The following is a 12,843-nucleotide window of genomic DNA, read 5'->3' as shown; positions in this document are numbered from 1 at the left end:
AACTTTCCTGCAGGAAAATCTGTTTTTTAGCAGGAAATATATTTGTACATATTTTTATCTTTTCCATTTGTGGGGGAAAACTTTATGGTCTGACTGCGACAAAATGGAGAAGTTCATGGCAGCACTTGATGGGAAATTCATTTGCCAAAAGCAACACAACAAAATGGACACCATTTAGCTTTGATATTCAAGACATAAGGTACCCTGGAAAATGGCTACATGCTAAAGTATTTCTTTCATTTGAATTCCTTTAAATAGTCTCTTTAGAGGGTACTAAAACTGAAAGTATGGAAAAATAAAAGGGGTTGCCAAACAAATTGTTACCTTGTTACGAACACAAGGTCCATACTCTCCCCTCCCATTACTCACCCCGTATCATCCCCTTTAACGGAAATAGCAAAACACTTTAAAGTTGAGATTTAGAGAGGGAGAAGAACCCCCCCACCAACAGACAGAGAGTTCGAGGGAGAGGGAGACAGCAAGAAGAACCCCCAAAGAGAGAGACATGTAAATATTTATGCAAATGCGTTAATGGAAATCTGAAAGGTGGAATGGTTTCAGTGGGTTCCAAGAGGAGAAAAAGGAGGAGGAGTACGAGGAGTAGAAGCGAAGGGTACTCGCATGTACGCGCGATGAGGACACGTTGATAGTCATACGTTTATGGGGCGCAAGGATAAATTTCCCTCAGACACACACATGTGCTCCTGCCACCAGTGGCTGCTCATTATGAAATCCTTACACCTAAACAATCAGCGCGAGTCCATTGCAAAATTCATTAGGCAGCAGCACGTTGTCATCTGCCACTCGCCCCCACCAACCACCCTGTGGGTGTGGTAAACAAACAACCCTTCACCGCAACAGCGAAGGGAACAGGGAGCCCATGGATATGGTATTATTCCGATTTTTGGAGTGAAAAAGGAGGTGTCATATCAAAGGGAATATCAAGTGAACATGACTTAATGGCGGAAAGTCATTCCGGCAAAAGGATTCCCCCATGGCCAACGCATGGGCCATGGCTCCGACCTCTGCCTGTACCACCGATCCTTCCTCACATGTGGTACGTGTAGGTGTTGCCCGGTTTATTTGGTTGCGGATTTACAAAATTGAAACTAATTGTTTGAAAATTTATGCACAACGGAAGGACACAACTGGAGAGAGGCAGAGAGACAGAGAGCGAAAGTGAGGCATGTGTGACATCATTTGTTTTGTGGCTGCTTTTTGGGGTTGACTTGGCCCTGAATTATAATGGAGCCCAGAGATCCCACAACAGCGTGGAGGCGGGAGGCGAGAGGCGAAAGGCTGGAGCCATGGCGCGTTCCGGCACTGAATGAGAGTTGAATGCGACAATTGAGAATTGAATTCATGCCTAATGGACTGTGTGTGTGTGTGTGCTCCGGTAATGGGTGGAATATGAAGTGTTTGAAGGGTTTATATTTGAAGAAAAACAACATGATGATTGGACTAGTATGAACTCAAGCCAGTTTATGCAGTTTTTTTTCCCACGTCAATCCACACATCATGCCAGTAAGCCGTTCAAGGAAAAGGTAAGCCCCTGTACCATTGCTCTGGTAATTTACATTCATCTCAAGGATTCACTTAAATGAGAATGAAAAGAAATATAACGCGAGACCTAATTAGGAGGCAACAGGGTCCCACCATTCATATAATTCCACCACGGCTTTGGCTTATCCTTGGATTCTTTGCTGCTCCTGCTGCAGTGGCTGCTGCCTCAAGGTACGGCTTTACTTAAATTCCACTCTCATTAACTCTACTACTACCTCCTACGAGGTACGTCTCCCACCTACCCAGGGTCTTACTTCTAGGCAAATTCAAGTGCATTGCAGGAAGGTGGACTCTGTATACATGCATATGCATAAATAGACAGATTAAGACCTGCACCATGCAGCAGTGCCTGTTGCGTAGCTCCTTCTGGTAAATACGCCTAATGGCTACTCCACCACTCAGGCAGGACCCTTCCTTCCCTTCCCCAAAGTCATGTATTCCTGCTCCTGCTGCTGCTCTGCTTGAAATATTTCCCAGCTCATAATTTATGGAAAAATATGGCAACAGTCGACACTGTTGTTGATGAGAAGGGGGGACAGGGCCAGAGCCAGGGCCAACTTGTTTATGTTTTCCTGTTTCCGTAATTTCTTCCTGCTTACGTTTATTTATATTTTGTTTCGTGCTGCCTGCATTGTTTATACCCTTTTGTAGAAGGGATTGAAATGCAGCGAAAGAAACCTTATAAAGTCACAACTCGATGAGTGCCATAGAAATAGGTATAATTTAAAAGGAAAAAAAACCAAATCCATTTAAGCTCACAAATGTGGCTTCAGGCTATAAATAATCCAAATCGGAATCATAGAGTAGTACTATGGAAATTATTCAGCTGTAAGGGTATCCAACGGTTTTTCATCCGAACATTACGCTTCTTTTGTTATTTTTCCAAGGCACCTCGCATATTCTCGCTTGGAATATTCTGCATTGCAGCTGAAAAATAAGCACAAATAATGCCAAGAAAGGGTTCCACAGGGTTTGATGGGCTCCTAAGGTCTTCTAACCTTTTGACTCTGGGCTCTTTGTTTAATGTGAATTAAACTGTTGTTTATTAAAACTCCAGCAACGCTTTTGTTGTCTCATTAAGCAGACACACTTTCTTGTCAACATTTTCATTTAATTAGAGCAGAAAAAAAAACACACACAATGGCGAAAAACTTTGCACTGGTCTCCCTCCTGTGAATGGCAGTCATTGACTCCGTGGAGAGTCTCAGCCGGCATTCAATGGCTGTGTACTCTCCCGCAGCCATTGAATGCGAGGGGCCAAGAGCCATTATACTATCCTGGTTATGTGACAGAAAGGATGTCATATGTACGTATGTATATATAATTAGCTCGCCACGCCATACATAATTTGTAGTTGTGTTTATGTCAACATAATTAGCTACAAATAAAAAATGGTTAAATCGTACAAAAAAATAAGCAAGAAAATTGCCAGCATTAACAGCCAGAGATACACTTGAAAGAGCAGTACAAAAAGTTTTTAAATTATTAAATTTACAATTGAAATAAAATCCCATTTTCCGTAGTTTTAACGGAAGGAAAAACGTTGTACTAATTCCATTGAAAAGCTATAATTTTCTTCAAGTATTTCTCATGCAATTTTCAATCGATTTTCCATGATCTTTCCTTTCATAACATTTGCCATATTTCCCTATTGCCTCCTCTGTTGTTATTTGTCCATGTTTAATCTATAATTATGTGAAATTAAATGGGCGAAAGGGAAATGGCTCGCCAGGAAAACTTACGTACATTTCTATGCATTCTCCTAGTCGTAGGTCTCGTGGTAACGCCCACCCGACTACCGTATAGTTGTAAAATGAATGGTTTAATGGGGCGTATGCGTAATTTTAAAACGTTTAAAATATCATTAACAAATTGTAGAGGCCACAACACTTGATAATTTGTCGATTGCCGGCCAATCCGACATGGAGAGTTCCGGAGTTCCGGTCCTCCAGAGGTTGAGTATTAGGCCAGGAGCACATTGAACTCCGGCACCAGAGTCCATTGTAGAGCTTAAACACCCAGCCCGGACCCAGAGGAATTCAACTCAATTCCAGCACCAGACTTTATTTCAGAAGTAAAGCCTAGTTCTACAGCCCAGTTTAAGAGGTAAATCCCATCAAATCAGAGCTGAGTGGAGACTGGGAATCAGTTAACCCATCCGCATAGAGGATATCCCATCATATTTTGTTGTGGTTAAAATGTCAATAAAATGAATAGAGAGCGCAGTATAGAGGAAGAGACGAGCAGCGGTTTATAGCGGAGGATGGGAGGTAGGAGACTGCGAGGATTCAGACAGGATTGACTGGCATTCAAAACTATATCAAATAGCGACTGACAAACTGTTTGACAGTCTGACTGATTGACTGTCCAAGCAGCCAGACATTCAGACAGCACAACCATCCATCTATCCATCCATCCATCCATCCATCCAACCATCTTGTTGATGATGTGAGTGAACTCTGATGGTTTCTGGAGTCCTGCAAAATCGTGACTCTGCCACCCAACAGAAGAGAGAGTGCATACGGACAGCAAACATTTCAATCGGATTTCGAGCAATTCCAATTCAGATTCACCCACAGAGTCGGTGGAATAAGCAAAGGGGGGGAGTGAACAATTTGCATATGAGTAGCCCCCCTCCATCGAGCAGGCCAAAAAAACCAGCCAAACTAAAAAAGAACGATACCGAATCAGGCAAACATTTATGCCTCACACACACACACACATGACAGCCATTTCCGTTTCCGCACGTTTGACGTTGGCAAATGAAAACAAAAAAGGGAGTTAAAAAGAAAATACAAAAGAATCAAAAAGAATAAAATAGAAGCGAAAACAAAAAAAGGGAAGGGAACCATCAGACTGCCGATATCCTGGGAAATACTCTAACAGGAAGGTTCGGTGCTTTCTCTCCTTCATTGTCATTATACACGCTGCAAAAGGGTACACAAAAGTAGGCAGAGCCCAAAAACGCGAGTCAGAAACATGAAACATGCTAAATGAAGTCTGAATGATGGCTGAAAGCACAGCCCAAAAACAGCAAAAAGGTTGGTACCCAAAATGCAACCCCGACCGCCTACCTCTGTTGCCTGTTTGTTTGCCTTGTCACGTGCTTTTGTCAGGCAGTTGCATTTTAAAGCAAACGAATAGCCGCCACCCAACAACAGGTCCATGGGGTAGGTAAATCAACCTGTAGAGCGTTTGCCTCCCACCACCACCACCACAAAAAAAAAACTTTTTCTTCGAGGTGTCTGGAGGAATCCATTCCCGTGGTGCTGCCTTCAGTGTCACGTTTTTCTGTTGATTTTTGCCTCTCTCCTCTGCACCAAGGATATTTGCATAATATTTGCACAAATAATTGAATTTATTTTTTTGGCTTTTTTTGGTTCGGTTCGGCTTAACCGCTAAATTGTTTTGGGATATACTCACACACTCGTGTGTCGCATGCAGACACGACTTTTGTGTGCTTTTTTTGCGGTAATAGAAAGTTTTCTTTACGGTTCTTTTATTGTGTGTGTTTGTTTGTGGCCTGCAATTGAAGTTTTTCCCGTATTTAGGATAAATGTTAAACTTGCCATGAAATTGAATGTTCGAAAGGTGGAAAACTAGAAGGAATAGAGGTGGAAAATGAAGGGTGTTCGAGTTAAGTAGTCGGTGAATCATGTGTGTGCCTCGTGTTAAGCTAGCAATACAGACAAGAATCCACCTTAAGGATCGTATAAAATAGTAAAAATATAAATTTAAACTCTACTTTTGGTTTTTAGAATGATTAAAATATAAATAGCATTCATTTGAGAGAAAAAAGCGCTCCTTTGAGTCTTCGAGAAAACTTCTTTCTACTGAAAGCTCTTTCGTTCTATTTGTTACACAAATGAATTGCACAAAATTACTTCTGGGAGTTAGTCCCGCACCGAAAAGTCCACCGTTCCCTTCCTCATCATTCAACCTAATGAATGACAAACAGTTTTCATGCATGAAGCTGACTCCAGCTCTCGTTGCCATTTCAATTCAAATTCATCACAAGATTCGCTCGACTGAATGCCTGCCCTTTGCGCTTTGCTGGGTGGGGAGGAGACATTTCCAAAGGGGTTCCACAAAATGCAGCCACTTATCAAATCAATGCAAGGCGTCCCCTGCCTTTCTGGGTATCCTTTAGCAACTGGCTCTGGGCTCTGGGTTCTGGATTCTGGATTCTTGGTTCTGGGAATAAATGCGTTCATTTAACATGGAATGCAACTCTCGAGTATTGAAATGAAATGTTGCCTGTAGAGCAGGGAACGCTTAAGAGCGACAAATTCGCTTTGTGTCAGCAGCGGATGAAGTCAGAGTCGCCGTCCGACCCGACCCGATCCTTTTTGCCTCACAGTATTGCTCATACGCCACGTTGCACTTATTTCTTTCCACATCTGAGACTGTCTGAAGCGATGGCTGCGATTGGGATGGAAGAGTGCGAGTCGTGTGGTAATGCACTGTACTCTGCACATACACACACACACACACACACATCTACATGCATCCCCTCCTGCTCGTTGTGCCCCCCAAGTCAGCGACTTAGCGCGTTGACTTAACTTGGCAGGGATTTACGACAACGCTCTATGGAGCTCCGAATAACATGGAGAAAACTGCAGACTTTTCTCCTGCCTTCGTCTTCGTCTTCGTATTCGTTTTTTATGCCCTTTCATTCATTCTTGGGCTCCTTGGGATGTTGGATGTGGCATGCTGCTCGCTCCTCTCTTATGCTGCTGCTTCTTTTTATTAAGTTGAAAATACATAGACGCTGGCTAAATAAATCCATGTCGCTTAGCTCGTAAGTCGAAAGCTGACGTTGTCATGTGTGCAACAAGGGCAGAGCTGATGCTGTTCCGAGTATATTTATATATATATATGTGTGTGTGTGTCTTTGTGTGTGTCTGTAGTTTTAAGCTTAAACGTTGAATGCATAATTAATTCCCCCCCACCAAAGACCCTGGTAGAATAACTAGACAAATATTCCCTTGGAGGGCTTAGAAAACATTCTCTAATTAATGCCCCAATTCTCCGTTTCGTATCACCTGCAGAGCCTTTGTGGACAACACCCACCTACAGACGCTCCACCTGAACTACAATCCGCAGCTGAGCGACATACCGATGCGCCTGTTCCAGGGTAATCCCAACATTCTGGAGGTCTACATGCAGAGCAACAGCCTGCAGACGCTGTTCTCCGCCCAGTTTCCGGTGGATCAGCTGCAGAAGCTCTATTTGGGGGACAATCCGCTGCAGTGCAACTGCTCGCTGCTGTGGCTCTGGCGTCTTGTTACCGGTAACTTTGAGGGCATCGATCCACCGCTAGAGCATGCTGCGGGCGGTGCTGTGGCCGCCTTGGCCAAGGAGGACAACGATGGGGGGGAGCAGGAGGCGGATGATGCCACCACTGCGGCCGTGGCAGAGGATGGAGTGGCCGTTTTGGCCGCCTACATAGCCGAACAGCACATTGCCAATGCGCTGCACACCACCGAACCGAGTGCTTACGAGCTGGCCACCTCCTCCGCGTCGTCATCGAACCGCAACTCTGGGTATCTGCGGATGGACCGGCAGCAGATCGGCTGCGACATCTGGCGGGACACGGTGCGCACGCGACGTCAGCTGCTGTCCATGAGCGAGGGCGAGATCACCTGCCCCGCCCACATTGTGACGGTGGTGTGTGCCGTCATCACGTGCCTCCTGGTGGCAATGATCGGTGTGAGCGTCCTCTACTATCTGCGCTTCGTAAAGCGCCGCAGGAAGCTGCTGCACGAGCGCGGACCCATGCGCACCAGCAAGAGCATCATCAATGTCCATGACCGCATCCTGCAGGGCCACCAGCCGCTGGGTGGCAACGGACTCGGCATGGGCATGGGCATGAGCATGACCCTGGGCGGCAGCAACGGCGGCATGGGCATGGCCATGAATTATCCACACAATGCCCAGACGCTGCAGGCGCACCATCACTACCACCAGGCGATGCCCCTACAGGCACACAACGCCGGGGGCATGGGGTTGGTCATGAATATCAGCAGGCGACGCTGCCGCAGCTGGACAAACTAGAGCTGGAGCGCTACCTGGCAGCCCAGACAATTGCCAACGAGTACAGGGCCCTGAAGCCCTGGGAGCTGCCCGTCAAGGAGGCGGATGACGAGCCGGAGCATCTGTACGAGCGCTTCGATCACTATGAGTATCCCGATACTCAGACCATGAGCAAGCTCAAGCAAGCGGCGTCTCTGTCCAAATCATCAGCTGGCGGATCTCCTGTGCCACCAGCTGTGGCATCGTCTGGGAAGCCGCATGTCGTCTACGTATGACGTGGACGTGGTGGCCAGGTCGAGACGGGCATGGAAATGGGTATGGAAATGGAAATGGTGGGCCACAATCTCACCAACAACAACTACAGGAGCTATGTGCAGAGCCAGTTCTGAAATGAGGGTGGATCACTAGGATCCTATGATGATGATGATGATGATGCCATTGAAACAGGGAATGTGAGGTTATGGTTTGTTTAAGGTTCGGTTCGAATTTCTCAAAAAAAAAAAAAGGCAACAAAGTTTAACAAGCGTCAAATGAAACAAGGGATAAGATATGTCTATGAATACGAGTACTCAAACGACTAAAAAGATACAAGATATACATACTAATCGATAAGCTATAAGGAATACTCGTACTAAGGAATACTAAGGAATACGAATACCATTCAAATCTCACACACACAATTCAGCTCTCTATCTCTCTAGCTAACCCTCTCTCATAGTTAATGGCATTTAGCATTCGCATACTCTAGATAGCATTTTAGTGGATAAGCTGGATAAATCCCTAAAAGTGAATTTAAACATATACATATATATATAATGATATATAGATGTAAAATGGTAAATGAACAAGCTGAAGAAGGTTATTCTGCAGTTACAGTTGTGCCAGCAGCGCCCCACGGTCGGCAGATTTAAAACTAAAATATATTTTGAGGAATAATACCTTAAAATTATAGAAAGCGATAAATATTCTGCTGAAATAAGGAAATAAGGAAAAACAAACACAACTGTACCACTCTGAGGGAATAGATGCATGAGAGGATGCATGGATCTGAATGAAAGAGCATAGATATAAATAACATCTCGGTGTGGCATTGAAAATAACCCAAATGGGGACCAAATAGTCCAGTCCTGTCCATTCTAGAACTAACTGATAATGAAACCAATTTGCCAGATCGGCTCTCGCCCTCTCTCTCTCTCTCCCCATGTGTCTTTCCCAACACTTTCCTTCAGCAACAAAAAGAAACATCTAAAGTGACAATATACAAATACATAAAGCATAAAAATAAATAAATTATGATAATTCTAGATGTATTTTCTGTATAACTATAAAGAATAAATGTAATCTAAGTGAGACAGAACTCAAAGTTGAAAGAATTTGTAAATATCTACCACTACCAGATACCCTCAGATCCCCCAGATACCACCACATATTATTGTAAATAATTTATGGATGTTTTCCCAAAAGAAAAAAGCAGCAATAAATTGCCAATAAATTGTCAATATATATTTTTTGTTCAAATCAAAACCATCATTCGTTTGATGTTTTTTGCATATAATAATTTAATTAAATAGCAAATATGTAGACGGCAAATTCCGTACAAAATTTGCATAAAAACACACACACACACACACACAAAAATGGGGGGAAAAGCAAATGTATAAATAAATATAAATATCTATCAAATAAAATAGTATATACATATACCAAATAGGCAGAATCAAAAGGCATATATGCAGACACAAGCTAAATGCACTCCAAAATGCATTTTCGGAAATAAAATGGAATATACATAAATATAAACTAAAAATCACTGTGTGAACAGAACGGGGAGGGGAAACTGGAGCCTAACATTAAATACTATACATATAAATATACGAGTATATGCAAAAATATTTAATTAAATAATAGACACACCCACAACAACAAACAGCAACAAACAGAAAAAAAATGTTATTTCTTATACGAAGACTGAAGAAAATGATGATGCAAATAAAAATGAAATGAAAAATTACCATGAATTTTACTCGACTCAAAAAAAAATAATGGGGACAGAGAAACCATGCGACAATAAATCAAGAATTTTGACCAAAATTAACTCTCGCTTCCTTCTCTAACCCTGAACTCACTCCCAATGCTTTTTCTGGTTTAGCTCTCCTTTTTCGGTTTATCCTCTCCATTTTGTAGCAGAAAATACGACAAATCTACGGCACAAATCCATGTAAAACAAATAAAATACTCGTATATGCCCCCATGCACTGGGGAGTGTCCGCACAAGAAATGGCATAAATCTAGTGCCGAAACAAGTGCTCTGCACACAACCTTCTCATTCCCGCCCATACAACATTCAACATCCACTCCATAAGTAACCCGAAACGCCTACAGCAGGACAAAAGGCACACACACACAAAAAGGAGAAGGTGCAGAGGAGCGTAAGGAAGTCATTTTTAGATGGGAGAAGTGAACCAAAGTAAGTAAAATATTTGCCAGTTTGTCAATTGTCGGTGAATGGTTGCAAGAACAGAATTCAAATAAAGGCTGGACAACATGGTAAGTTCTAGTGCTGTGACTACTCACATGTCACAGCTAAAAACATTTACACATCGACAAGTGAGAGTTGAAACAATTAACAGCAGGAAAAGAGTAAGTTATTTGGCTATAAAACTTACATTGCCGACCGTTTTTTGCTATAAAAGTTATATGTAAATAATAGAATCAAAGCTCCGATGAACGTGGAACTTAAGTGTCGAATGGGTGTAGGTTATCAGGTAGATATCCATGTACTTTCTTGCCCCTCTCTAACAATGAGTGGGAGAGTAAGAGAAAGACTGACGAATTAAGCAAATAAATCTGAATGCTTTCTAAATAATTAATATGCCTGAAAGCTCAGTTTCCTGGAAAACTGGGTCTCTGGCTCTACCGCTGCTGCCCGTGTGCCACTCATTGAGTTGTTCAACTCTGAATGCGACGCGTCGCGGCTCAGATGTGCCACAAATCTCCCCCTCCCCTTTCAATCTACAGAATATACATTTATATGTGTGTGTGTGTGTGTGGGGTGGGTGGGTTTGAATAATTGTGTGGCATTTGTTGTGGAGCCATGAGGCAGAGTGGAATACCAGGAACACCTGAGTCCCAGTCTCTGAGGGCTGGGTGTTAGCCGTGTGAATGACGGCCAGCAATTAATATTTTCACATAAAAAAAAATCCCGAATCCACTCTGGTGTACATTTAATTAGCTCGAGAAAATGTTGATCCGAGCGCGTAAGTAATCATGCAAGTACAAGGAGTAGCAATAAGTCATAAAGTGCAGGAAATTGCTTGACGAAATCTAAGGGTGCACAAGTGGCCGACCATTAAATGCAGCTACATACGAGTATATGTATGTATGTATATACATTCACCCCAATGCGGAATATCCATCCCCCATCCCCCACCCCCACCCACCATCTGAATAACGATTTCTGCAGCATTTTAATTGCCACGAAAACCAAATAAAATTCTGTTATGGATGGCCGTTAAATAGATACAGATACGGATGGCCGAGAGATATATATGCTGGCACATAAAAACTTAATGTCTTGCAATTTGTTAAAAGATGCGCAAACTGCCAAATAAAAGATGGCCAAGTGGCAGAAATATCTTTAATAGACGTAGAGTAGAAGAAGATGCAGAACCCCGGCCACATATCCACGGCTAATTGTTTGCCTTTGCTTCAGAAGACGTATGTACATATGTACATACATATATGCGGGTCCAAACAGCTGTGTCCACAAATTGTTCAAATAATGGTAAAGACACACAGAAGACACAGACACAGCGTGTACGCTTGTGTGTGTGTGTGTTTTATGATAAATCAAAGTCACTTAGCCTTGATGGCGATTTAAAATTCACTTACATTACCATGTATCCCATACATACATACGTCTATATGTAGCCATGGAGTTCTGCTGTCAAAGCAAAGCAACGCAAAGTAAAGTAAAGGAAAACTTCAGCCAAAGACCAAACAAAACGCAAGGACATATCATTTATATCAATTTAAATAACGACCTTTCAATGGATTTGAAGCTTCAAGATAGAAAACTCCCGTAGAAAGCTTAACAAACCCAAGAGTGAGAGTGAGGTGGCGGCGGCGGCGGCAGCGGTTGGACTCCCTGTTTAGATGGACCAACCATCCAGGCATTGGACGGACTGTCCGTAAGCCATAAACCACAGAAAATTGGGCATTATATTAGCTAAGATGCTGTCAAGCTGAAAGATATCCACATGGCCAGAGGGGTAAAGGACAGCAGACAGCGGACACAGACCAACACCCTGCAGGCTAAAGAGAGAGTGGCCTGGGTTAAGAGGAAAAATGTAATCGGACAGACAACAGTATCCCATATCCCCTCCCCCGTAGATGTTGCCCTAACCACACCCACAGCCTTGTCCGCCACTAAAACACCGTTTGACAGGGTAACGAAAGCCAGAAACCAGAAGCGTCACTGGCCACTGGACCAGCACTCCTCAGCCGATAAGCAAACGCATTCATCTTACAGCCAGCCAAAGGGATAAAGGATAACGGATAGAGAGGAGCCGTTAACTTAAACAAAAGTTAAACATATTAAGGGCTTAAAGTGTATCCGAAACTTAGCATTTTACCAGGGGTACGGGAAGTTATCTTGACAGCCGGTAGCCGGTGCTGCACTTAACCAGGTTATGGTTACGGTTAGCCGCTTCACCATGCAAAACCCAGACATATAGCTTATATATCTTGATCAATTTGGATAACGGTAGAAAAAGAAACTTAAATCATAGCCAGAGCTTTTCTTTGTCGTTTTGTTTTCCAGCTATTTACCTTTTGTCTTTTTTTTCCTGGGTTTTTTTTTTTTTTTTTTTGCGCCACTTTGCTTATCTTGGCCACACTTTTTATTGGTCTTCTTTTATGTGGCAGGACCAACCCCCACTTCCATGGTCTTCTTTTATTTGGCAGGACACGCCCCATAAGTCACGGAATAACAGAAGGATAACTGCAGATAAGTGGCTCACGGAAGGACACACGAATTAGTTGTGGTTTTGGTTTTGAACTTGAGGATGGGAGCTCAAAATCAGTTGAAATTAAAGATAAAGGATGTATCTCACAATGGAATAATATATATCTATTTTCCTTTAGGATTGTTGTATTTGGAGATATTTTTTTAAGACCTTACCAATCACCGCCCAATCATCGAAAACGTTACCAAATTGTTTTTTATTTTACAACCCACCTCAA

The 12,843-nt window shown here is 42.9% G+C and overlaps 1 protein-coding gene across 1 annotated transcript in view; it reads left to right on the top strand.

Moving 5' to 3' along the window:
• The window catches only part of LOC111079830 (leucine-rich repeats and immunoglobulin-like domains protein 1), a 90,162-nt gene extending 80,555 nt beyond the window's left edge, over positions 1-9,607 (top strand). The window contains 2 exon segments of the mRNA XM_022375143.2: positions 6,615-7,572; positions 7,575-9,607. Coding sequence (XP_022230835.2) covers positions 6,615-7,572; positions 7,575-7,874 — 1,258 coding nt within the window. The 3' untranslated portion in view covers positions 7,875-9,607.
• The last annotated feature ends 3,236 nt before the right edge of the window (positions 9,608-12,843 follow it).

This window comes from Drosophila obscura, unplaced genomic scaffold (assembly GCF_018151105.1).
Source record: "Drosophila obscura isolate BZ-5 IFL unplaced genomic scaffold, ASM1815110v1 contig_186, whole genome shotgun sequence".
NCBI lineage: Eukaryota > Metazoa > Arthropoda > Insecta > Diptera > Drosophilidae > Drosophila > Drosophila obscura.
The sequence above is the reverse complement of the archived record's forward strand: the minus strand, read 5'-3'. Positions and strand labels throughout refer to the sequence as shown.